The sequence below is a fragment of the Panthera pardus genome, unplaced genomic scaffold, assembly GCF_024362965.1.
Source record: "Panthera pardus isolate Hobbes unplaced genomic scaffold, ASM2436296v1 HiC_scaffold_7, whole genome shotgun sequence".
In the NCBI taxonomy this organism is placed as follows: domain Eukaryota; kingdom Metazoa; phylum Chordata; class Mammalia; order Carnivora; family Felidae; genus Panthera; species Panthera pardus.
The window spans coordinates 15,904,560-15,932,135 of record NW_026527002.1 but is presented as its reverse complement, the minus strand read 5'-3'; the positions used below and the strand labels follow the sequence as shown (position 1 = coordinate 15,932,135).

Sequence of the window (27,576 nt, the reverse complement as noted above, 5' to 3'; positions counted from 1 at the left end):
TTCTTGTAGTTGTGTTTTATGAATAACATGAACCTTTTCAGTATGGATAACTAATTAGAAAAAGTGGTGAGGAATCAATATACTTCATTATTTAATAGTGAATTACTGAGAACAAAATTCCAATTACTTAGATGAAAGAAATTTTCAAGATAGTCTTTTTTTCTGATGTCACATTTTAAAGACTGAACTAAATCCAGGGCATTAATCAGCTCTTTCAATTTGCAATTGCCTAAGAAGATGAGGGCAATTAATTCTTGTTTAATTATACAGTCTCTCATATTTATGGCCAAATATACCATAAAACTCTAGACTTTTTCTTTTTGAATGTTTTGAATGATAGTATTTGAACAGTAATTTTTTTTTTTTTTAAAGACTAGCTTCCACATCTGTAGATGGTCTTGGATTTTTCTTTTTGGTTTTAAAAGCATTTTTTAAAAGTAAGGAAATAATTATTTATAATTGATTTGTTGGGAAAAAAAAAGGTATAATTGATTTGTTGAACGGGTACTTCATAGTGCCCTGATCACGAAGTAACTGTAATTAAATTTGCTTATATGCTTTTGTAAATTTAATTTTGCCTAAGACAAAATTTTACTTAGTTTTGAGAGGGATCTGGGCCTGTAAATAGATCCCTTAACCGTTTCATAGGAAGGGTAGCAATAAAATTAGTCCTATGAGGTACACCTGAAAACCATACTTAACAGTGAGGCCATCATGTTGATTTGATTATGTTATTCTTTTAAAATCTTTTGGTTTTAAGTAGGTAGAAATTGAAAATCTTCCAGAAGGGAATTTATTACTGTGTGAAAATGATGAGATTTTGGAATTATGAAACAAGTTAAAAATGGTGGTCATAGGAGTATTTATTTCATAGAACCATTTTTCTAATTATCTGTAATTGCTTTGTTTAAGCAAACATAAGATGTGTGACTATAAGTATAGTTTTGTTGTAAATCCTTAATTTTCTTTTTTTCTGTTTTTTGGTAAATCTGTAATTTTTTTTTTTTTAAGATTTTATTTTTAAGCAATCTTTACACCCCATGTGGGAGTCGAACTCACAAATACTAAGATCAGGAATTGTGTGCTCTACTGCCTAAGCCAGCCGGGTGCCCCAAATCCTTAATTTCCTAAATGAAAGTTAGTGCGAGTAGCCTCTGTAGCAGCACAGGCAATTGTAAATGCACACGTATCACCTTTGCAAATTGTTCTTATGAATAAATGGAATTCTCTTCCCTCACTCTGTTGCTACTAATGTGGAAACTGGTAATACAGGTGTATGAGAGAATTAAGCCCCAGAGCCCTAAGGAATCCAATAGATGTACAGATTATCTTCTCTCCTGTGAATCTAGAATGGTTTTAACTCTATACCATCCTTTGGAGAATTAAGAAAATTGTCACTTATAGTTTTTGTAGAGCTAATTTCTTTTGCAGGACCTTAGTCAGAAAACGTGTTAGAGAAATGGTTTGTCAGACGTATGGGAGTAATAATCAGGAAAAGGAAGGTTAACTTAAAGAAGTTAACAGCAGAGGTGATCTTCCCTTTTTTTCTAAAAATTCTGTCTCGTATGGTAGTTGTTAGCCACATGTGGCAATTTAAATTTAAATTAAAATTAAATTTAAAAACCAATTTTTCACTTGTACCAACCTTATTCCAAGTATTTAATATTCATGTGACTAGTTTACTACATTTCCATCATTTCAGAAAGTTATGTTGGTCAGTACTGTCCTAACACTTTTTGGGTTTTTTTTTTTTTTTTTTTTTTTTAGAGAGAGGGCACAAATGAGTGAGGGCAGGGAAAGAGAGAACCAGGGCTCACTCAATGCAAAGCTTGTGTTCGCCCAAAGTGGGGCTCAAGCTCACTTCAAATTGGGGCACAAGCTCATGAACCGTGAGATCATGACCTGAGCCGAAGTCCAATGCTTAACCGACTGAGCTACCCAGGAGTCACAAAACTTCTTTTTTAAATTTTTATTTAGGGGCACCTGGGTGGCTCGGTTGGTTAAACATCTCTCTTTTTTTTTTTTTAATTTTTTTTTTTTTTTTTAACATTTATTCATTTTTGAGAGAGAGAGACAAGAGTGCAAGTGGGGGTGGGGCGGAGAGAGAGGGAGACACAGAATCTGAAGCAGGATCCAGGCTCTGAGCTCTCAGCACATAGCTTGACAGGGGCTCAAACTCATGGAGCATGAGATCATGACCTGAGCTGAAGTCGGGTGCTTAACTGACTGAACCACCCAGGCTCCCAAACCTCTCACTCTTGATTTCAGCTCAGGTCATGATCTCACGGTTTGTGGGTTCTAGCCCTGCATCGGCCTCTGTGCTTACAGCAGGGAACCTGCTTGGGATTCTTTCTCTGCCCCTCCCTAATGCTTTCTTTCTCTCAAAATAAATATTTTTTAAATTTATTTAAAAAAATTTATTTTTTATTGTAGAGAGAGTGAGCAAGCACAAGGCGGGGGGTGGGGGGAGGGAGAGAGAGAATCCCAAGCAGGGTCCACTCTTTTTTTTTTTTTTGTAAATTTTTTTTTTCAACGTTTTTTATTTATGTTTTTTGGGACAGAGAGAGACAGAGCATGAACGGGGGAGGGGCAGAGAGAGAGGGAGACACAGAATCGGAAACAGGCTCCAGGCTCCGAGCCATCAGCCCAGAGCCTGACGCGGGGCTCGAACTCACGGACCGCGAGATCGTGACCTGGCTGAAGTCGGACGCTTAACCGACTGCGCCACCCAGGCGCCCCGGGTCCACTCTTAGCATGGAGGTTCCATCCCATAGCTCTGGGATCATGACCTGATTCAGGATCAAGAGTCAGACCCTCAACCAGCTGAGCCACCCAGGTATCCCTAAAACTTCCTTGCCTAACTGTTTAAAAGGCTATTCTTATGTTTTGGATTACTTTTTTTTTTTTTTTTTTAATTTTTTAAATGTTTGTTTAGTTTTTGAGAGAGACAGAGCACGGGTGGCAGAGGGGCAGAGAGAGGGGAAGACACAGAATCCAAAGCAGGCTCCAGGCTCTGAACTGTCTGCACAGAGCTGGATGCGGGGCTCGAACTCATGGACCATGAGATCATGACCTGAGCCGAACTGACTGAAGCCGCCCAGGTGCCCCTGTTTTGGATTACTTTCATTTCATAGATTATTTTCTTAACAAGTTCCAGTAGAGGAATTACAGAGTCAAAGAGTATTTGGAAAACAATATTATTCCAGTATTACCAATTATATTCTTACCAGTAGTTTACATTTTATTGAAAATTCTCAAACATTGGATGGATCACTACATTGCTGTTCTATTCTACTCTCTCCAATTCTAGATCAGTTTAAAAAAAATGTTAAACCATCTCTGTTCTTTGAGGTTGACATAAGATGGATGGCTTGGGTGGGTACATAAACTCACTGAAAATGTAGAAAATTTTTATATTTGCATTTTTTGTGAAACATTCTCTAATTTTACACCAGATTGTCAAGGGGTTAGTAACCCTGTATGGTTTAGAACTACTCTTACAGTTGTTATTCTGCAGAATAGGAAGATAATTATTTGATGTTACTGTGTTTTAATATTTTATGTCCCTACTGCTTCATCTGGAAACAAAGTTTTTGAAATAGTGTATGTGCATTTCAAAAATTTTATAGGAAGCTCATTAGTTGAATCTTCTATTTGATGATTTTTTAATTTGATGCAAACACTTGAAAACAATATTGGTGGTGAAGAGGGGTAGCAAAGACACTGGTTTTTTTCTCTTTTAAATTCATGAGTAATCTGTAACCACTGTCCTCATATTCTACAACTTTTGGTTGGCTAGTATTTAAAATATCTCAGAACTAAAAAAAATAAAAGGGGGCTCCTGGGTGGCTCAGTCGGTTGAGCGTCTGACTTCGGCTCAGGTCATGATTGTGCTGTCTGTGAGTTCGAGCCCCGCATCGGGCTCTGTGCTGACAGCTCAGAGCCTGGAGCCTGCTTCGGATTCTGTGTCTCCCTCTCTCTTTGCCCCTTCCCCGCTCATGCATGCACGCGCTGATAAACGTTAAAAAAAAATTAAAAAAAAATCTCAGAACTGCAGTGACCTTTTCAGTACTGTGAAACAGCTATCAGAAGAGTGCTGAGACATTTCAACCCCCCACCTGAAAATAGTCTTTTTGATAGCTTCTTGCAATACACAGTCAAAATCATTCAAAGTAATTGATCTCTGTGGTCAACGGTAGCCCAGAAAAGCACCTGGTATAGTAAATTGAGTGCTTGGAAAATTGCCAGATTAGTACCCCTGGAACTGAAGCTCTGTATAGCTTAGAAGGTTTATAGTCTGAATATCAGAAATTGAAGTGTTCTTGCTCATTCAATAAACGGATGGCAAAAAGTTTTGTGAGGCTTTGTGGAAGGTAAAGAGAGAACACATATCCATTCTTCAAAAGAAAAAAAGAAAATTATGATCAATAGTATAAGTACAATCATAGTACTTTAAATGTAGAGGGTGGAATGGATTGTTGGGGTGGGAAAGCTTCACAAAGAAGATGGTGGTTGAGGTTGAACCTTCAAGGAAGGAGGAAGAGTTAAAAAGCTTATGTCTTTTGGTTGAGGAAAAGGCATCTGTAAAAGGTGTTCATAAAAAGACAAAATGAGCTGATGTTGGCAGAGCTGAATGGGGACAGATTTAAAAGCCTTGAATGTGTGTTATAAGGTTTGGATTAATTAAACTTATCTGTAAGTGAAATGAGGGTTATTTTTTATAGTTATGTATATTTACTGTTTATTCAACTAATAAGTGTTAGATCTGTGCTGTCCAGTATGGTATACACTTGCCACACGTGGCGATTTAAATTTAATTCAAAGTAAATAATCATTTTTTTAATTGTGGTTGGTCAGTAGCCTCATGTGGTGAGTGGACAGTGCAGCTATCAAACATTTCTATCAGTGCAGAAAGTGTTTTGGACAGCATGGCACCAGATGTTTATTTGAGGACCTATAGTAGGATTTAAGAGTTCAAGAATGGAGGAGCTCCTGGGTGGCTCAGTGGGTTAAGCATCTGACTTTGGCTCAGGTCACGATTTGTGAGTTCGAGCCCCCCATCATCGGGCTCTGTGCACTCTGTGCCCCCCTCCACCCTGCTTCCCCTCCCCTGTGTGCCTGCACTCTCTCTCTTTCAAAAATAAACATTAAAAATTAAAAAAAGTTTAAGAATGAAAACTTTTGTTTTTAGTTGTGTGTTTTTTTTAAAGAATTTTGTTTTTAATGTTAATTTATTCTTGAGGGAGAGAGAGAGAGAGGGTGTGAGTGGGGGAGGGGCAGAGAGAAGGAGAGACACAGAATCTGAAGCAGGCTCCAGGCTCCGAGCTGTCAGCACAGAGCCCAATGCGTGCCCGAACTCACGAGCCGTGAGATAATGACCTGAGCTGAAGTCAGACACTTAACCAGCTGAGCCACCCAGGTGCCCCAGTTGTGGTTTTATAATATATTCATGCTTTGTAAAAGATAAGTAAAAAATGTAAATTAAGAAACAATTTGAATTTATTAAGAAATCTCTTTTTTATAATGATTCTAATATGAATGATCCTCTCCTAATTTGTTTTCTCCTTTTGGTTTTTTATGTGTTGTACTTTCTTGAAGGTCAGGGGCCTTCAAATTATATTAATGTTAATCCAAGGACAGGTTCTAATCTAATCTTTTTAGTTGATTTCCTGTTTAATGATTTTGATTAAATGTGCTTTTATTTATTTTTTTATTAAAAAACTTTAAGTTTTTATTATTTTTTTTAACATTTATTTATTTTTGAGAGAGACTGAATATTAGCGGGGGAGGGGCAGAGAGAGGAGACACAGAATCTGAATCAGGCTCCAGGCTCTGAGCTGTCAGCACAGAGCTTGCCGTGGGGCTCAAACTCACAAACTCTGAGATCATGACCTGAGCTGAAGTTGGATGGTCAACTGACTGAGCCACCCAGGTGCCCCTGAATGTGGTTTTATACTATTATAGTGATGAGTTTTGAATCTCAGTAAACCATGGTTTTAAAATTAGAAGACCTTATTATCAACTAACTGCTTTTTCAATGTTGGTTATTCTAGGTATTTCCTTTAAATTGAATGAAACATCAGAATGAAGAAAACAAGGCTCTGCAAAGTTGAATAAAATTACAGAATCAATAGAGGTGACCGGACTAGTTTATTAATTTATATGTGTTTCTTTTCAAGGTCTACAACTCCAGGAGAAACAAAACTGCTGGCTTCTGAAATTTATGACATTCTCCAGTCTTCCAGTATGGCAGATGGTGATAGTTACAATGAAATGAATTCACGTAGAAGGAAAGCTCAGTTTTTCCTGGGAACTACAAACAAACGTGCCAAAACAGTGGTTTTGCACATAGATGGTCTTGATGATACGGTAAGACTTTTATAAACACGTGGTTCATAAGGTAGGGTCAGGAAGCAGATGATCCTTCTGACATATCATCAGAAGGTTGTAGTAGCCTAAGGCTATGTAACAATCCCTATGTCATTTACTTTACTTCATCTCATCACATAGACATTTTATAACCTCATATCATCCAAGAAGAAGGTGAATATAGTATGATATTTTGAGAGAGATCACATTTATATAACTTGTTACAATGTATTGTTACAATTGTTCTATTATTTATCTCTTACTCTGCCTAATTTATTTATTTTTTAAATGTTTATTTTAGAGAGAGAGAGAGTGAGTGACCATGAGTAGGGGAGGGGACAGAGGATCTGAAGTGGTCTCTGCACTGACAGCAGATACCCCAGTGTGGGGCCCGAACTCATGAACCACAAGATCATGACTTGAGCTGAAGTTGGACATTCAACTGACTGAGCTGCCCAGCACCCCTGTGTCTAATTTATAAGTAAACTTATCATATGAATGTGCAGGAAAAGAACATAGTATGTATAGGTTTGGGTACTTTCTGCAGTTTCAGGCATCCCCTGGGGGCCTTGGAACAGATCTCCTATGGATAAGGTATGGGTGGGGTGGGGAACTACTGTAAATAGTTTCTTCACTGACACCAGTGATCTTTTTTTTTTTTTTTAATTTTTTTTAATGTTTATTCATTTTTGAGAGACAGAGACAGAGCATGAGTGGGGAAGGGGCAGAGAGAGAAGGAGACACAGAATCGGAAGCAGGCTCCAGGCTCCGAGCTGTCAGCACAGAGCCCGACACGGGGCTCGAACTCCCAGACCGCGAGGTCATGACCTGAGCCGAAGTCGGACGCTCAACTGACTGAGCCACCCAGGCATCCCACCAGCGATCTTTTTATTTTTATTTATTTATATATTTTTTCAGCAGTCTTGAAGAATAAATTCCAGAGGGGCATTTTGTTCTAAAGGTGTCAGTTAATCAGAGGATGTAACAAGAAGAAATAGACACATCCACAAGTAGAGCTGGAGATTTCAACACCACTCTCAATTAATAGAACAAGTATACAGAAAATCAGTTAAGGATATAGAAGACTCAAATAGTACTAACAACCACCTTAACCTCATCGGCATTTATGGAACACCCTCCAGCCACAAGGTAGTATCCATTCTTTTCACATACACATGGAACATTTACCAAGGTAGACCTTATTGTGGGTCATAAAACAAGTCTTAATAAATTTAAAAGAACTATGCAAAGTATGTTCTCTGAGCACAATGAAAAGCAAGTTAGAAATCAATAACAGGTATTTGGAAAATCCCCCAAATATTTTGGAAACTAAATAATTTATTTCTAAAATAATCCCTGAGTCATGGGGCGCCTGGGTGGTTCTGTCAGTTAAGCGTCCGCCTCTTGATTTCAGCTCAGGTCATGATCTCACAGTTCCATGAGTTCAAGTCCCACATCAGGCTCTGCACTGACAACTTGGAGCCTGGAGCCTGCTTCGGATTCTGGGTCTCCCTCTCTCTCCGCCCCTGCCCTGCTCATGCTCACTCGCTCGCTCACTCTCTCTCTCTCAAAAATAAACATTAAACAAATTAAAAAAAATAATCCCTAAGTCAATGAGGAAATCAGAAGAGAAATGATAAACATTTTGAATTGAATAAAAAGGAAAATGTAGTATCAAAATTTGTGGGAAGCCACCAAAGCAGTGTTTAGAGGGTAATTCATTAGCACCAAACGTCTAATTATTTATATATAAGAGAGATAAGGTCTCAGTGACTTAAGTTTCTACCTTAAGAAACTAGATAAAAAAAAGAAAAAGCAAATTAAATCTAACTTAAGCAGAAGAGTGAATGAACAAATCAGTGAAATGAAAAATGGAGAAAAACTAATGAAATCAAAAGCTGATTCTTTGACATGATCAATAAAATTGATAAATTTGTAGCCAAACTGATCATGAATAAAAGAAGTCACAAATTATTGATACCAGAAATAAGAGAGAGAAAACATCGCTATAGATCCTGTAGACACTAAAAAGAAAATAAATGGGAGCGCCTGGGTGGCTCAGTCAATTAAGCATCCTACTCTTGATTTTGGCTCAGGCCATGATCTCTGGGTTTGAGAGTTCAAGCCCCCTATTGGACTCTGTGCTGCTGGTGTGGAACCTGCTTGGGATTCTCTCTCTCTTTCTCACTTTTTACCCCCTCCCCTGCTTGCTGTCTCTCTCTCTCAAAATAAATAAAGAGACTTTAAAAAAAATCTAAAAAGAGGCGCACCTGGCTGGCTCAGTTGGTTAAGTGTCTGACTTCAGCTCAGGTCATGATCTCATGGATCCTGAGTTTGAGCCCCACATTGGGCTCTGTGATGACAGCTCAGAGCCTGGAGCCTGCCGCCGATTCTGTGTCTCCTCTCTCTGCCCTTCTCCTGCTCACACACACTCTCAAAACTAAATAAACATTAAAATAAAAAAATAAAAAATTTAAAAAGAAAATAAATGAATATTTTAAATAACTTTATGCCAATAAATTTGATAACGTAGATGAAACAGGAAAATGTTTTTAAAAACACAGATTGCCAAGGTTTATTCAAGAAGAAATGGATAACATGAATAGCTCAATATGTATTAAAGAAATTGAATTTGTAATTAAAAACCTTTCCATAAAGAAAACTTCTGTCCTAGATAGCTTCACTGGTGAATATATTCAATGTATTCTAATATAGACTATTTTAATAATAGAATACTGTAATACTCCTACAGGGTAGTTTCTTCTGAACTCATTCTACATTGTCTGCTTTTAATATTAGCTACTTCTGCTTGCTTCTGATTAGTGTGTCTTCTGTTTGTGTCTGTATTTCAAGTAGATTTCTTACAGGCACCATATAGTAGGGCCTTGCCTGTTTATCCATTCTGAAAATTTCTGCTTTTTAACTGGAGTGTTGGAGTTATCTTTAATATGATTATTTGTATGGTTGTGTTTAAAACAACCATCTTGCTAATTCCTTTCTTTCTTTCTTTTTTTTTTTTTAAGTTTATTTATTTAAGTAATCTCTGCATCCAGCTTGGGGTTTGAACTCACGACCCTGAGATCGTTTGGACACTCTTGTGACTGAACTAGCCAGGCACCGTGCCCTTGCAAATTACTATTTGTCCAATCAGTTCTTTGTTCCCTTTTCCTGCCTTTTGGACTACTGGATGTTTTTTATGATTTCATTTTATTTACTTTGTTGGCTTATTAGGTACAGTTCTTCCTTTCTTTTTGTTGGTTGATGTAGGGTTTATTTTATGTATCCTTTTTTTTTTTTTTTTAATGTTTTTATTTATTTTGGAGAGAGAGACAGAGCACCAGCAGAGCATGAGAGAGAGAGAGGGAGAGGGAGACAACAGAATCTGAAGCAGGTTGCAGGCTCTGAGCTGTCAGTACAGAGCCCGACATAGGGCTTGAACATAGGGATCGAACAAGTTCGATCAGGTCAGGCTAGATCATGACCTGAGCGGAAGTCAGATGCCTACCTGACTGAGCCACCCAGGCGCTGCCCCTATTTTATATATCTTTAACTTACTATAGTGCAGCTTCAATTAATATATCACTTCATGCATAGTATAGGACACTTAAAACATTATACTTCCATTTCTCCTTTCTCTGCCTCTATGCAGTTGTTAACATGTTTTGCTTCCCCATATGTCATAAACCCCAAATACATTGTTATTACTTTAAATAGTCTTTATTTTTTTTATTGTGGTAAAATACACATAGCATGAAATTTACTGTCTTTTTAAAAATTTTTTAAAATTTTTTTGATGTTTATTTTTGAGAGAGAGAGAGAGAGAGCCAGAGAGAGCACATGAGCGGGATAGGGGCAGAGAGTGAGGGAGACACAGAACTTGGAGCAGGCTCCAGGCTCTGAGCTGTCAGCACAGAACCCGACGCGGGGCTTGAACCCACGAACTGTGACATCATGACCTCAGCCAAAGTCAGACGCTCAACCAACTGAGTCACCCAGGTGCCCCCAAATTTACGGTCTTAACCATCGTTAGGTATATAGTTTGGTGGTATTAAATACATTCATAATGTTGTGTAACCATCACCTCTATACTTCTTATGAATGTACAGCTTTTTTGTTTTGTAAAACTGAAACTCTGTACTCATTAAACAGTCACTCTGCTTTCTTCCTTTCCCCCAGCCCCTGGCAACCACTGTTTTACTTTCTGTCTCTATGATTTTGAAAAGTCAGTTTCTTTTAAGACATTTAAAAATAAAAAAAGTATTTTCTGTCTATTTACATTTTTGCCATTTCCAGGGCTCTTTTTCCTTTGTGTAAATACTGTATTTTTCATCTGATACTATTTTCCTTCTGTCTCAAGGACTTCTTTTTTTTTTTCGTTTTTAAATTTTTTTACTGTTTATTTTTGAGAGAGATAGAGACAGAGTGCGAGCAGGGGAGGAGCGCAGAGAGAGAGGGAGACACAGAATCTGAAACAGGCTCCATGCTCTGAGCTGTCAGCACAGAGCCCGACATGGGGCTCAAACCCAGGAGCCGTGATATCATGACCTGAGCTGAAGTTGGACACCCAACCGACTGAGCCACCCAGGCGCCCCCGTCTCAAGGACTTCTGTTAACGTTTTGTTATAGCAGTACAAGTCTGCTGAAGTTGAATTCTTTCAGGTTTTTTTTTTTTTTTTTTAATTTAAATAGAATTCACATACTATAAATTTGCCATTTTAAAGTGTTCAATTCAGTGCTTTTAGTATATTTATAGGGTTGTGCAGCCATCACCATTGTCTAATTCCTGAACATTTCATCACCCCAAAAGGAAGCCTCATACCCATTAGCACTCACTAATGGGTTGCCCGTGACAACCACTAATTTACTGTATGTGGATTTGCCTCTTCTGGACATTACACATAAATGGAATCATAGGATATGTTACCTTTCATGTCTAGCTTTCACTTTGTATAACGTTTTCATAGTTCATCCCTATTGTAGTGTGTATCAGTACATCATTACTCTTTATAATATTCCATTGTATGGATTTACTATATTTGTTTATTCATTTATCAGTTGATGGACATTTGGGTTGTTTCCACTTTTTGGCTATTATGTATAATTCTGTGAAGATTTGTGTATAAGTTTTTGTGTGGATGTATGTTCTCCGTTCTTTCGGATATGTTACTAGGGGTAGAGCTGCTGGGTGATACAGTAACTTTGTTTAGCTTTTTGAGCAACTGCTAGAGTGTTTTCTACAGTGGCTGCATCATTTTATATTCCATCAGCAGCAGATGTGGGGTCTGGTTTCTCCACAGCATTGTCAACATACATTTCTGTTGTTGTTTGTGTGTTTGTTTGTTTGTTTTTATAATTTAACTTTATTTTTTATTTTTTAAAATTTACATCCAAATTAGATAGTATATAGTGAAGCAATGATTTCAGGAGTAGATTCCTCAATGCCCCTTACCCATTTAGCCCATCCCCCCTCCCACAACCCCTCCAGCAACCCTGTTTGTTCTCCATATTTATGAGTCTCTTTTGTTTTGTCTCCCTCCCTGTTTTTATATTATTTTTGTTTCCCTTCCCTTATGTTCATCTGTTTTGTCTCTTAAAGTTCTCATATGAGTGAAGTCATATGATTTTTGTCTTTCTCTGACTGACTAATTTCACTTGGCATAATACCCTCCACTTCCATCCATGTAGTTGCAAATGGCAAGATTTCATTCTTTTTGATTGCCTGAAATGATTTGATACTCCTGAAATGATTGCCGAGTAATACTCCATTGTATATATATATACCACTTCTTTATCCATTCATCCATTGATGGACATTTGGGCTCTTTCCATACTTTGGCTATTGTTGATGGTGCTGCTATAAACATGGGGGTGCATGTGTCCCTTCGAAACAGCACACCTGTATCCCTTGGATAAATGCCTAGTAGTGCAATTGCTGGGTCGTAGGGTAGTTCTATTTTTAGTTTTTTGAGGAACCTCCATACTGTTTTCCCGAGTGGCTGCACCAGCTTGCATTCCCACCAACAATGCAAAAGAGATCCTCTTTCTCTGCATGCTCGCCAACATCTGTTGTGGCCTGAGTTGTTAATGTTAGCCATTTTGACAGGTGTGAGGTGGTATCTCATTGTGGTTTTGATTTGTATTTCCCTGATGATGAGTGATGTTGAGTATTTTTTCATGTGTCGGTTGGCCATCTGGATGTCTTCTTTGGAGAAGTGTCTATTCATGTCTTTTGCCCATTTCTTCACTGGATTATTTGTTTTTTGGGTGTTGACTTTGAGAAGTTCTTTATAGATTTTGGATACTAACCCTTTATCTGACATGTTGTTTGCAAATATCTTCTCCCATTCTGTCGGTTGCCTTTTAGTTTTGCTGATGGTTTCCTTCGCTTTGCAAAAGCTTTTTATTTTGATGAGGTCCCAGTAGTTCATTTTTGCTTTTGTTTCCCCTGCCTCTGGAGACGTTTTGAGTAAGAAATTGCTGGGGCCAAAATCAGAGAGGTTTTTGCCTGCTTTCTCCTCGAGGATTTTGATGGCTTCCTGTCTTACATTGAGGTCTTTCATCCATTTTGAGTTTATTTTTGTGTATGGTGTATGTAAGAAAGTGGTCCAGGTTAATTCTTCTGCATGTCGCTGTCCAGTTTTCCCAGCACCACTTGCTGAAGAGACTGTCTTTATTCCATTGGAGATTCTTTCCTGCTTTGTCAAAGATTAGTTGCCCATACGTTTGTGGGTCCATTTCTGGGTTCTCTATTCCATTGATCTGGGTATCTGTTCTTGTGCCATCTGTTTTTGTTTAGTACTGGTGTGAAATGGTATCATATTGTGGTTTTAATTTGCATTTCCCTAGTGATTAACGGTGTTGAGTATCTTTTCATCTGCTTTTGGCCATTTTTCAGTGGTTGATACAGGATTTATTGTATATATCTTTATCACAGATATCTCTTTTGGAGAAAATCCTATTCATTGTCTATTTAAAAAAATTTCTTTTTTAAGTTTATTTATTTTAAGAGAACAAATGAGCAGGGCAGGGTCAGAGAAAGAGGCAGAGAGAGAATTCCAATCAAGTTTAGGGCTGTGAGCACAGAGCCCGATGTAGGGCTCAAACTCATGAGCTGTGAGATCATGATCTGAGCCAAAAACAAGAGTCGGACACTTAACCGAGTGAACCACCCAGGCACCCACAGCCACCTGGGTCCCCCTTCATTGTCTGCTTTTAAATTGCTTATTATTTTTCTTTTCATTATTGAGTTGAGTTCTGTTAATACCATGTATTACATTGATGATTTTCATACTTTGAACCAACCTTTCATTCCTACGATAAATCCCAATTCGTCATGGTGTATAATCTTTTTAATATGCTGCTGGATTCAGTTTGCTGGGATTCTGCTGAAGCATTTTGCATATGTATTCATACAGGATATTTTACAGTTTTATTTATAATTTTCTTTCATGTGATGTATTTTTCTGATATTGGTATCCGGGTAATACTGGCTTCATAAAATGAGTTGGGATGGGGCACCTGGGTGGCTCGGTTGGTTAAGCCTCTGACTCTTGGTTTTGGCTCAGGTCATGATCTCATGGTTCTTGAGATTGAGACCCAAGTCAGGCTCTGTGCTGAGCCTGCTTGGGATTCTTTCTCTCTCTCTTTCTGTGCTCCTCCCTTGCTTGTGTGCTCTCTCTTTCTCTCTCAGAATAAATTAACATTAAAAAAATACTTAATAAATAAAATGAATTGGGAAGTGTTTTGATGACTTTGTTGAAAGATTGCTATTGATTCTTCATTAAACATTGGTAGTGTTAACCAGTGAAACCATTTGGTCCTGAGCTTTTCTTTGTAGGTTATTTCCTGATAATTGATTTAATCTCTTTAATTACTGTATGTCTGTTCAAACTCCCATTATTTTCTTGAGTCACTTTTGGTAATTTTATTTTTCTAGGAATTTTCCCATTTCATTGAGGTTATCTAATGTGTTGGCATACAGTTGTTCATAGTATTTGCTTATAATCCTTTTGTTTCAGATTGGTCATAATGTCCTGTCTTATTCCTGATTTTAGTAATTTGAGTTTTCTTTCTCTTTTTCATGGTCATTCTAGCTAAAAGGTTTATCAGTTTTGTTGATTTTTTTTCAGAGAACCAATTTTTAGCTTCATTAGTTTTTTTTCTATATTTCCCCCTTTTCTCTATTTTTCTTTTCCCTGCTCTAATCTTTATTGTTTCTTTCCATCTGCTTGCTTTGGGCTTTCTTAGAATGGAAATATAGGTTACTGATTTGAGATTTTCTTCTATTTAATATAGTTACTACAGCTAGAAATTTTTGTTCAGTCATTCTTTTCTCTATATCCCATAAGATTTGATATATTCTCATTTTATTCATCTCCAAGTATTTTTTGTGTGTGATTTCTTTTTTTGATACATTGGTAATTTAGGAGTTTGTTGTTTAATTTCCATGTATTTCTGAATTTTCCAAATTTCCTTGTTACAAATTTCTAATTTCGTTTCATGTGATTTGACAATATTGTGTGATTTCAATCATTTTCTATTTACTGAGGCTTGTTTCATGGTCTGTCTTGGGGAATGTTCCATATGCACCTGAGAATGTATATACTGTTGTTGGGAGTATTCTAAGTGTTTATTACTATTAATTGGTTTATACTGTTGATTAAATCCTCTTTTCCTTGCTCATCTGTCCAGCTATGCTGTTCAGTTTTTTTTTAAGATTTATTTATTTGAGAGAGAGCTAGAGGAGGAAGTGGCAGAGAGAGAGAGGGAGAGACAGAATACCAAGCAGGCTCTGTTGTCAGCACAGAACCTGATACAGGGCTCGATCCCACGAAATGTGAAATCATGACCTGAACCAAAATGAAGACAAGAGTCAGTTGCTTAACCGACTGAGCCACCCAGGTGCTCCAGCTATTCTTTCATTTTTGAAAGTCAGATCTTGAAGTGTAACTCCTTCAATTTTGTATGTCTGTGAGAGTCCTTATTTTATTTTTTTTGAAAGATATTTTCAGTGCATGTGAAATTCTAGGTGACAGGATTTCTTTTCTTTCTTTCTTTAACCATACTTCAAGGCATTGGTCCACTCTCTTCTTCCTTGCATTGTTTCTGTTTAGGATTCTATTATTTGTGTTCTTCTTAATAGATCTTATTTTTCCCACTCTTCCTGCTTCTAAGAGTTTCTCTTTTATCACTGTTTTTGAGCTGTTTATAATGTGCCTTGGTATAATTTTATTCATGTTCATTCAGCTTCTTGGATCTCTGGGTTTATCGTATGCAGCAAATTTGGACAGGTTTCTCCATTATTTCTTCAAATATTTTTTCCGTCCCCCTTTCCCCTGGGTCTTTCAAGGATTCCTGTTATACATATTCAGCCGTGTAAAGTCTCACAGCTCACTGATACTCTGCTCATTTTGTTTTCAATTCCTTTTTTTCCCCCTCTGTTTCATTTTGGATAGTTCCTGTTGCTATATTTGTTGAAGTTTTCTTTTGTAGGCATTTATTTCCTGTTAATCTCATTCAGTGTATTTTTTTTTAACATAGACATTATTTTATTTCATTTCTAGAAGTTTGATTTGGGTCTTTTTCATATTTCCGTAGCATGGATCTACTGGAACATAAAAAAAGAGGGGTGGAATAACCATAATGTCTTTATGTACTAATTTAATTATCTCTGCCTTTTGAGTATGTTTCTATAGATTGATTTTTGTAATTACAGATTGACTTTTATAATTACTGGTTGCATTTTTTTTTTTTTTTTTGCTTCTTTGCATTCTTGGTAATTTTTGATTAGATGCCAGGCATTGCAAATTTTACTTTGTTGGGTACAGCACGTATTTATTTGTATGTACATCCTTTAAAAATATTCTTGAGATTAAAAAAAAATTTTTTTTTTAACATTTATTTATTTTTGAGACAGAGAGAGAGAGCATGAACAGGGGAGGGTCAGAGAAAGAGGGAGACACAGAATCTGAAACAGGCTCCAGGCTCTGAGCTGTCAGCACAGAGCCTGACACGGGGCATGAACCCACGGACCGCGAGATCATGACCTGAGCCTAAGTTGGACGCTTAACCGACTGAGCCACCCAGGCGCCTCTCTTGAGATTTGTTTTAGATCACAGTTACTTACTAACAGATCTTTTTGAGGCTTGCTTTTAAGCTTTGTTAGGCAGAACCATAGCACCCTTTATCCTAGGGATAATTTTGCTACGCTACTGAGGCAATACTCTTCTGGGTTCTTTGCTCATACCCCATGTTTATAAAAGTTTTTGTACTCTGTCTGATGGGAACATGAAGTATTTTCAGCATGGTTTGAGCCTGCAGAACTGTTCCTTCTATTCCCTTCCAGTCTGGTTATTCATCCAGCCTCAGGTTCTTTGTTCACATGCATGTACAGATAGATCATCATTCAGCTGAAAACCTGAGGGGATCTCATTGCAGATCTCTAGTACATGCTTTGTCTCTGTGGACCCTCTCTGCACAGCTCTGCCCTCTCCTGTGCTTTGTCCTGCGAATTATAGTTGCCTTGACCTCCCTGAATTTTCAGCTGTGTCCTTAATTGAAGGAGACTGCAGGTTCCCCTTGAGTTTTCCTTTCCTAAGTTATAGCCTGGAAACTTTCTTTTTTTTTTTTTTTTTTTTTTTTAATTTTTTTTTTTTTTTTTTTTTTTCAACGCTTATTTTATTTTTGGGACAGAGAGAGACAGAGCATGAACGGGGGAGGGACAGAGAGAGAGGGAGACACAGAATTGGAAACAGGCTCCAGGCTCTGAGCCATCAGCCCAGAGCCTGACGCGGGGCTCGAACTCACGGACCGTGAGATCGTGACCTGGCTGAAGTCGGACGCTTAACCGACTGCGCCACCCAGGCGCCCCTAGCCTGGAAACTTTCTAGGCAATATGTTGATGACCTTGTGGAGCTCACTTTATTTTCCTTCTTTCATCGCTTCTCGGCCTTTTGGCTAAGATCAAGTGTATTTTCCTTCTTTCAGGGATGTTTGTTTTCCACTGTTTGGAAATCGTTGTTTTATTCATTTTATTTTGTCTCTTTGTAGTTGTTTAAGCCTGAAGGCTAATTCCAGTCCCAATTTCTCCATCTTGACTGGATTTAGAGTCTCCCTGAAGTTATTTTGAGCAGTGATAAGTCATATAACTTTACATATTTAGTGGTAGCAACTGGTAAATTACCACTTATCTCTTTAGCTATGCCTAGTAGGTTACATTAGATTATCCACAGCTTTTTCTGGTTGTGCTGTTGCAGCATTTAGGCCTCAGGATTTAGGATTCAGTAAATAAGGGTGGGGGGGGAGTTTTTCATATGCATATCATCCATGACATTGCCAAATAAGATAGTTCACAACTATCTTACTGCAACTGGGGCCACAAGATCCTGAAAAGTTTCTAGAAAGCAAGCTCAGTAAATGTAAATTGATTAAATGTAAGATACTAAGATACATAAAATACCACCAATGCCATCTATTTAATTTTATTACTTTTTAAAAGATTCATTTCTTTATTTTTGAGAGAGAGAACACAAGTTGGGGAGGGGCAGAGAGAGGGAGACACAGAATCTGAAGCAGGCTCCGAGCTGTCTGTGCAGAGCCAGACGTGGGGCTTGAACTCAGGACCTGTGAGATCAGGACCTGGGCTGAAGTCAGACACTTAACTGACTGAGCCACCCAGGTGCCCCACCATCTGTTTAACTTTAATGAATAAGGATAATATAGTTGCTTTTGAAAGCTAGCTGAAACCAAATAATAAAACTCAGCACAGCACACACAAAAATATAGGCTGATATATTGTATGGAAATGATTGCTGAAATCTAAAATACAATATTAGCAAGTTGACTTTAGCACCCTCCTATAATGCTAGGAGGGAGATAAGCAATGATAAGAGTTCGTTTGAAGGATTGTGGGAACGAGTTTGAAGACTCATAATATTCAATGGAAGAAAAGAGTGAATCAAATAATTTGAAGATAGTGTTTCTCAGCGTGATCCAGAGACTTTGGGTCAATTGCAAATTCTTGTCTCCTAAGAAGTACTGAATCAGACAGAACCTGGTCTCAATACAGACACAGGAAAATATAGGGATGGTGATAATATGTGAGCGAGAGGTGGAAGGAAGGATATGGTGAAACTAGTTACTTTTTAATCCATTTTTGCTTTGGATCTTGTGTTTGAGATGACCACTTGATATCCAAGTGGATATATCTGATAACAAATGAAAATAAAGTCATACTAGAGATGTATGTCCCTTTTCTCCATGGTAATGATGACTAAAGTGATGAGAATAGTCTACTGAGAGATGAAGTAGAAAGAAAATAACTTAGTTTAAGGCACTGGACCTTGGAGGTAAGATGAGACAGAGATGGAATAATCAGTGTCTAAGTAGTGTGTTATTAGTGTATTATTAATAGTGTATTAAAGAGACATTGAAGGATATGTTATATTGTGTTATCAGAGGAAAATGAGAACTAAAAAGAGGGTATTAATAACCCTTGAGAATGCAGTGGTAACCACTGAGAATGCCATAAATAAAGGGTACAGTGATGTTTATAAATACCAAGTGCGTTAAGAAATATAGTGACTCGGGGCACCTGGGTGGCTCAGTTGGTTAGGCATCTGACTTCGGCTCAGGTCATGATCTCGCGGTTTTTGAATTTGAGCCCCGTGTTGGGCTCTGTGCTGACAGCTCAGAGCCTGGAGCTTGCTTCAGATTCTGTGTCTCCCTCTCTCTCTGCCCCTACCCTCCTCATGCTCTGTCTCTCTGTCTCTCAATAATAAATAAACGTTAAAAAAAATTAAAAAAAGTGACTCAGATACTGAATACTAATTGTGACATCACAATTTAACCTTAGAGATTTTTAAGAGCAGGGTTCAGCAGATGTTTTTGTTAAAGGGTCAGATAGTAAATATTTTAGATTTGGAAGGGCATATAGTCTATTCTAACTACTAACTCTGCTATAGTATGAAACTAGCCTCAGTCATTATGTAAACAAATGTGTGTAGCTGTGTTCCAGTAAAACTTTATTTATAAAAACAGCTGGCAGACTATAATTTGCTTACCTTTGAGCTAGAGGAACCTCTGCTTTTCAGCATTTTTTTCTGTATTATTCTTCATTCCATTTGCATTGAGATATAAATCAACACTGGCTAACTTATTTCTGATAAAAAGGATTAAAACTAAGTATTAGTAATGAAGCTTGAAAAGATCCAGAAGAAATTACTGTTCTGTTGATCTTATAAAATTTAGTAAGCTTGACTAAATAGCACCCCCAGTATGCCCTCATGTATGAGATGGTAGAACTGAAATAGGGACATTTGCTCCCTCCCCCCAACCCCACCCCACCCCCCCACCATCCATATAATGACTAATTCAGTGTGGTTTGAGTTGACTTGTTTAACATTTTGTCAATTGTAATAATAATTTGCTTTTACCTTTTCAGTCTCGGAGAAATCTCTGTGAAGAGGCTTTGTTAAAAATTAAAGGTGTTATTAGCTTTACTTTTCAAATGGCTGTTCAAAGATGTGTGGTGCGGATCCGTTCAGATTTGAAAGCAGAGGTTAGTATTTTAAATGGCTGAATATGCTTGAGGTTATAGGTAAACAAATCAGTGTTCAAATTTCCCTTTTTATCCTGGCCTAGGCTTTGGCATCAGCAATAGCATCAACCAAGGTTATGAAGGCTCAGCAAGTTGTGAAAAGTGAAAGTGGAGAAGAGGTAAATGCTTTTTAATTTAGTTTTCTTTATACCTGACTTTTGATTATTCTTTATGGCTGGCAGATTGCTAGTATTTTCAGGCTGTTAGTTGCCAAATATATAGGAGTGTGGTTGGGTCAGATTATCTTGTTTCTTGGCTAACAGCTCTTTTCTAGAGAGATCTATTGTAGATTTCAGGGTCTGTTCTTAAATTTTGTGGATTTCAGAGTCTATTCTTTTTCTCAGTGGAGATGTCTTTCTAATTTTACATGGAAATAAAGGATATATAGGTTCCTTGTGTTGGTTTTATTTTATGTATGTTATGTTATTTTAGAGAGAGTGAGAAGGGTAGAGGGGCAGAGAGAATCTTAAGTAGTTTCCATGCTTAGCGCATAGCCTGATACAGGGCTTGATCCCAAGACCCTGGGATCATGACCTGAGCTGAAATCAAGAGTCAGATGCTCAACCGACTGAGCCACCCAGGCACCCCTGTGTTGATTTTTAAATACTTCTTTCTAACCTTAGTTAGTTTTTGTCAATCCAAATAATAAAGCTCTATTCCCACAATTGGGTAGGTAAGTACAATGAAAAGCTTTGCCTCTTACTACTTTTGCCACCAGCTTTGTGATAGGGAAAACAAATCTACATCCCCTTAACTTATTTGTGTCCCCATAGAAAGGTTCAGTGGCCCTTCGGGGCCCACAGTAGCCAGGTACTTGCTTTTGTTTTCTTTAAATGCAGAGAGGTTGCACATTTATTTCTGGAGCCTCAGGAGAAAAGCACCTTACTTTTCATGTGTCTTTCTGCCTAATGCAGTGCTCAGCAGTTGGGCCTACCTTCACGTAAGAGGAAAATTTTTAAGTGACTATTGTCACTGAGAATAAATACGGTGATTAGAGTGAGGTGTATAGTTGACCTTTAATTTAGGACTTAATTTACCTGTGTCGTTTGGGTTGATTTTGTAATAACTCTTAACATGTTGTCTATGTCAGATGCTGGTCCCATTCCAAGATACGCCTGTGGAAGTAGAACAGAACACAGAACTGCCCGACTACCTGCCTGAGGATGAGAGTCCCACAAAAGAACAGGATAAAGCAGTGTCCCGGGTCGGCTCACACCCAGAGGGTGGAGCTAGCTGGCTGAGCACAGCGGCAAACTTTTTATCCAGATCGTTCTACTGGTGACTTCACTTTGGGTCTCAAGGACTGTGTGAACTAACAAGGGGCCAGTTTTCCATTGTTGTGGTGAACTGTCAAGTGCAATTTGCAATAAGTTATCATGAAAAGTTTTTAGATTACATGATTGCGTATGCTGCATTTTACATTTTATTGGACGTTTAGCCCTGCTCAGTGGTAAAAAGGACAGAGGCTACAGGTGGAGTTCCTTTGTTTATGAAGGTATTTTGGTTTTGTTTTCCTTTAATTGCCTCACTTTTTAAAAAACATGGGTCCACTGTTAAACCAAACACATATATGTGCAGCTTTACATTTTATTTTACATGGAGCACGTGATTAGGAAAACTTGTTTTCTCCTCAAGCCTCAGGACCTATCTGAAGAGAAGTTTTTGTTTGTTTGTTTTGGCTCAAGTTGTGCATGAATTACTGAACATTTTTCTCTGCTTTTCTTCATGAAAGATACTTGCTTGGGTACTCTTCACTGAAAGTTGAAAACATTTGTCATTATCCCCCTCTTGTGCCTTTTTTATTTTGCCAACCATGTTTATAGAAAGAACATTACTATAAAGACATTTTGTGAATTACAGTATATTCATATGAACGTAGGAGTTCTCTAAAAATACAAGCTGACAAAAACTTTGCAATCTTATTTGTTGTAATTTTAATAAGACTAACACAAAATCAGTCAAGAAGAAGGAAACCTGTATATTAGCAAAGTACTATTGGAGACTATTTGATTGTGACCAGATGTGGTTCCAGTTGACTACTCTTTAGTTTGGTTTATATCAGCTCTTAAGATTTCCGTCCAACGTAATATTGGGAGCAACTATAAATGGTCTCTAGGCCTGACTTTGTGATTATATACCATCCTTGCTAGAAAAAAAATAGTAAAGAACTGACAAACTTGAAAAAGAAAACAAAAGTCGAATGCCTATATAATGCCATAGTGCCACTTGGTAGATAGAGTCTAACCTTGAAACGTGAATTGCTTGGCAGATGCCTTTTCAGTAGGTATTTCCTTGTATTGCCTTTTGTGAATTTATTATGAACATCCAGTCGTACTGAATGAAAAAAAGACTCAAATTATTGCTTATGAAGAAATAAAGCCAGCATTGGTCCACTTAATCTTGTTTCTCATATCCAGCCAGAAAAAAAAGAACTTCAGTGAAGGTAAGAGAAATAAATATAAATATATATACATATATATTTTTTGGTAGATAAGAGCTAATTACATATATGTAATGCTTTATTAAATTCCTGAAATATTTGGCACATAAAATTTTCCTTTTGGAAATCCAGCTAAATCCGGATAAATTTTAGTGCTAATATGATTAAGAAGAAACTAATATGGAGAAATTGAAATTCTTTTTCATCAACATGTAGAGCTGCTGTTTTACTACTTGGGGAGAATGTGAAGTGAAAGTTGGACCCTGGAGGGTTTCCTTGCATTTTCATTGCTTCTCTTTTAGAGAAAATTAAAAGCATCCAGTGTCACTGTAAAAAAAAATTCTTGTAAAATACTTCACCAACAAGAATCTTGAGTTCACGACCTTCTGGAGGGAGGGGTATTGAGGGTATTGGAATGATATTTTTCATGTGTCTGGGCTCTGATTCAGATGACATACACAACTGCAAATAGAAGCTTTCAGGGCATGGATTGCTTTAAATGCATAATACAGCTTGCTGCCAGAACCAGATGTGTTGAAAAATGAAAACAAAACCACCTCCTTTCTATAGCCATTAAAACAAAGTTTACTGTTCTAACAAGTTTGTGTTTTATTTTGCATTGCCACACATCTGCCTGTTTAAAAAACTACATCTCTTGGTAGCAATGGTTCAGTACAAGTAGGTATTAACAGCTTGATGTCTGTGTGTTCTAAGTGTTCTTTTATTCCAGGTCTTATAGAGCAGTTAAGGCAACTGTAACGGCATTTTTTTGAAATATATTGTAAAATAATAAAAGGTAACACAATTAAAATTGAATGGATATTGTATTTTTGTGATGGAAACATTATTGTTACTCTTGAGCCTGTTTGTATTCACACTGCCTGGCACCTTCTCCTAGCTCCCTGCAGGTGCGTTACCCAACTAATTCCCATGCATCTTCGTTCAGCTCCTTCCCAGCCCCACACCTGCCTCTCCCTGGGTTTGGATCAGCCGCTCCTGTACATGCATTCATTGTAGCATTTATCATATTAGATTGAAATTATATTTACCAGTCTTTCTCCCCAGCTTAACTCTTTGAGAACCGAGAAAGTCTGTAGCTGTATGTGGCTAGTAGTAAGTGCTCAAATATTTTTTTAGGAGGATGAACAAGATTTTTTTTTGAATCTGTAAAAATAAATGAAAGATAGTGATTAACTTGGTGGTCAGATAGGAAAAATGTCAGGTTGTTTCTTTCTTTTTTTCTTTTTTTTTTTTCATGGCATGTTTGTTTCTGATTTATTGGTTATTATTAGCAAGTTTCTTCATTTGTCATTTGTTTTTCATTTTTCAAAAAAGTAGGAGAGAAGCATAATACATGCTCTGTTGAATGAAGTTAAGATTAATTTATAGTATCCTAATTCTTATAGAATTGTCATAGGAGAATATTTATTTATTTATTTATTTATTGTTTTGATTTCCTGTTTTATAACTTACTGACTGTAATTTTAGGTAATAATTTATCTGTGAGGTTTTTTTTTTTCATTGATGGAATGGAGATAATTCTACTTTATGGGGTCATTATTTGAATGCAGTGAGATCATCATGAGTAATGAAACTAAAATCTTAAAATTGTAAGATGGAATTATTGTTTCTAGAAGTTTGACACGATTCTATTCTTGTCCTGAATTCCAAGTGGGGCTCCTCATCTTTCTCTGTCCAATCAGAGGGTAATGTTTGAGAGTTAGTTCACTGCTACGTGATTTTTTTCTGAATGTCCCTTGAAGAATTCATCTGTTGTCAGGATTTCAGTTACCTTTGTGTTGATAATTTCTGAGTCTCCATTGTATCATCATCTTTGATAGCTCCCCTTTCCTTTACTATCCCTATCAGATGTAAAGTCTGTGAATTTTTCTTTGTCTTAGAACCAAGCTCATGGTAGGCATGGAGTAGACTTAAAAACTAATTCTGTGTCCGCCACCGTGCTAAGTGCTTTACAGATACTTAGTCCTCTAACCCTGAACAACTATGAGGTAGGTACTTTGGTGTGTTCATGTTACAGATAGGGAAAGTGAGGCAGAGAAATAGTAAGTAGCTCATTAGTCCCAGGTGACAGAGCTGGCAAATGGTGAAGCCAGGACTCCAACTGAGGCAGTCTGGCTGCCGAGTCTGCACTGTCGCAGGGCAGCCTGCATCTTGGGTCCTGCTGCTGTGCCTCTCCTGTTCTACCACCGTCATTCCCATCCAGACGCTTGTGCCTGAATCATGTCAAGTGACTTAACTCGGATGTCTGTTAGCAATCAGAAACTCTGGACACTAGGAAAGTTAGGTACATGAAAGAAAGAAGTCTGGTTAGGCCACAACAAAGGAAAATACATGTAGAGCAGCGGGTCTGTCTAAAGAGGGAAACTATTTTTGTCATGTGGATTGTGGGCTTTTAATAATGCCGAGCTTCTGGACTTTGTGGCTGTTCCAGACCTCTAAAATACTACCTGTTCCACATAAAACATGTTTGGGCCAGAAATTGGCTACTTCTAGAGTAGCCACATTCTAATCTATCAGATTAATCTTAACAGTATTTTTGTCATTTTCTGCTGTGATGTCAACAAAGGCTCATGGCTTAGTTTAGACTGCTTGGCTAGCACCAAAAATGCCATGAGAATTTAGCTACCAACCTAGTCTTTCATACATTCTATAGCATTATTACAGATTTTTCTATATGTAAGGCATAGTTGTTATTCTGTTAGAGAAGGTCTGCTTTAGTTAGTCTTATCTATTTATTGTAACCTAAGTATTTTGTATTCATCCTACCCTCTAGATCTTTGCTCAGATTCTTTCTTATCTGGAATTTCCTCCTTTATTTCTTTTCTTTTTTTTTTTATTTTTTTTTTATTTTTACTAATTTTGAGAGAGACAGAGATAGCACAAGCTGGGGAGGGACAGAGAGAGAGCAAGAGAGAGAATCCCAAGCAGGCTTTGTCAGCACAGAGCCCCATGTGGGGCTCAAACTCACGAACTGTGAGATCATGACCTGAACGAAAACCAGGAGTTGGACGCTTACCCAACCGAGCCACCCAGGCGCCCCATGGAATTTCCTCCTTTATACTATCATCTCCTTTAAAATATTTTATTATGAAAAAGCTCACTATACATAAAGAAATGCATAAAGAAAACAAGTCCTCTGTCATCCTACAACACAAATAATATCAATAACTAAACATTTTGATTTATCTCATTTGTTTTCTTTTAATCCATTTCAGTTAGTAAGAAGTATACACTTGAATTTTCATCTCTTTTTTTTTTTTTTTTTTTTTTTTGTAAGCTCTATGCCCAGCATAGGGCTTGAACTCATGACCCTGAGATAAGGAGTTACATGTTCTACCAACTGAGCCAACCAGGAACTACTACACTTTAAAGTTTTATTTTTTTAATTTTTAAATTTTTTGTTGTTTATTTATTTTGGGTGGGGTGGGCAAACTAAGGATCCCAAGCAGGCTCCAGGCTGACAATGGCGAGCCCGATGTGGGGCTTGAACTCATGAACTGTGAGATTATGACCTGAGCCAAAGTTGGTTGCTCAACTGACTGAGCCACCCAGGCGCCCCAACACTTTAAACTTTTTTTAATGTTTATTTATTTTTGAGAGACTGAGCATGAGCCATGGAGGGACAGAGAGAGAGGGAGGCACAGAATTGGAAGGCTCTGGGCTCTGAACTGTCAGCACAGAATCCAGGGTGGGGCTCGAACTCCCATTGTGAGATCATGATCTGAGCTGAAGTTGGACGCTCAACCTAGTGAGCAACTCAGATGCCCCAACACTTAAAATTTTTTAAGTGTTCAAAATAGGTATACAGTGAAAAGTGATTCTCTTTGAACCACTGTCACCTAGTTCTCACCAGGGTTAGCCATTGTTACTAATTCTGTGTGCCCATCAAGGATATTCTATAAATTTACCAACTTTTTCATTTTTTTCCCCATACATGTAATAAAATGCCATGCACCTTAGATTTTTCATTTGAAGTATTATCTTAGAAATTATTCTATATCCTTGCGTGAAGCAGCTTTCTGTTTTCACAGCTTCACAGTATTAATGTTACACCATTTATTTAACCAGTGGTTTGATTGTAATCCTTTGCTATTACAGATAGTGCTGTATTTAGTGTATCTGTAGAGTGGATTTCTAGATGTAGAATTGCTACGTTAAAGCCTGTAGAGTGCCTTTAATTTTGATAGTTCCTACCTCCTTAGAGATTATTCTAGTATCTTCTCTCATCAGAATGATATGAGAATTCTGTTCTCTTCAGCCTCTCCAAGTGTATTATCCTACATTTAGCCCTTTGTCTAAAAAAAGGGATATCTTCTGAATAAGAGCTTTTATATATATATAAGAGCTGTTTGAGTATTTTTTCTGTGAACTGTCCTTTTTTCATTTTTGGCAGAGGAGAGGGGAGATTTGAGTTTTCTTACCTGATTTATAGAAGGCCATTAACATACTAAAGAGATTTGTCCATTTGTTTAATAAAAATATTTGCAGTTCACACATTGTAACAGCATTTCCCAACATTTCTTATACAAATCCTGTGAACAGTTTTCACCCCATGATTCCTTCTTCCTCTTCTTAAAAAATGCTCATTTATTTTTATTTTGAGAGAGCGAGAATCCCAAGCAAGCTCTGCACTGTCAGTGCAGAGCTGGATGCAGGGCTCAATCTCACAAACCATGCTATCATGACCTGAGCTGAAATCAAGAGTCAGATCCTTTGTCCAACTTCGGCTCAGGTTCATGATCTCGTTCGTGGGTTTCAGCCCTGCATCAGGCTCTGTGTTAACAGCTCAGAGCCTGGAGCCTGCTTCAGATTCTGTGTCTCCCTCTCTCTCTGCCCCTCCCCTGCTTGCACTCTGTCTCAAAAATAACCATTAAGAAAAATTAAAAAATGAAAGATGCTTAACAGATTGAGCCACCCAGGTGCCCCTCCTTCTTCCTCTTAACTGCTATGTCACTTTTTATTTGGGATCTGTCTTTTATGGTCCATTACTTTCCCAAAGTATATTCCTACTGAGATCAAGATCCTTAAGGGGAGGGAGTCTGTCTCATGTTTTAGTAATTGCCACACTACACAGCATAATGCTGTGTGTGCCGAGCATTTGGGGAGTGTTTACGAATGAGTTGTGGTGGTGGAGCGATTACAGTAGTAT

General features: G+C 37.6%; 1 protein-coding gene across 1 annotated transcript in view; it reads left to right on the top strand.

Moving 5' to 3' along the window:
- The window catches only part of ARMC1 (armadillo repeat containing 1), a 42,523-nt gene extending 19,292 nt beyond the window's left edge, over positions 1 to 23,231 (top strand). The window contains exons 4-7 of the mRNA XM_019421238.2: positions 6,180 to 6,369; positions 19,811 to 19,927; positions 20,011 to 20,085; positions 21,057 to 23,231. Of these exons, the coding sequence (XP_019276783.1) occupies positions 6,180 to 6,369; positions 19,811 to 19,927; positions 20,011 to 20,085; positions 21,057 to 21,248 (574 nt within the window). The 3' untranslated portion in view covers positions 21,249 to 23,231. The remainder of the gene's footprint in view (positions 1 to 6,179; positions 6,370 to 19,810; positions 19,928 to 20,010; positions 20,086 to 21,056) is intronic.
- Positions 23,232 to 27,576: the final 4,345 nt, after the last annotated feature.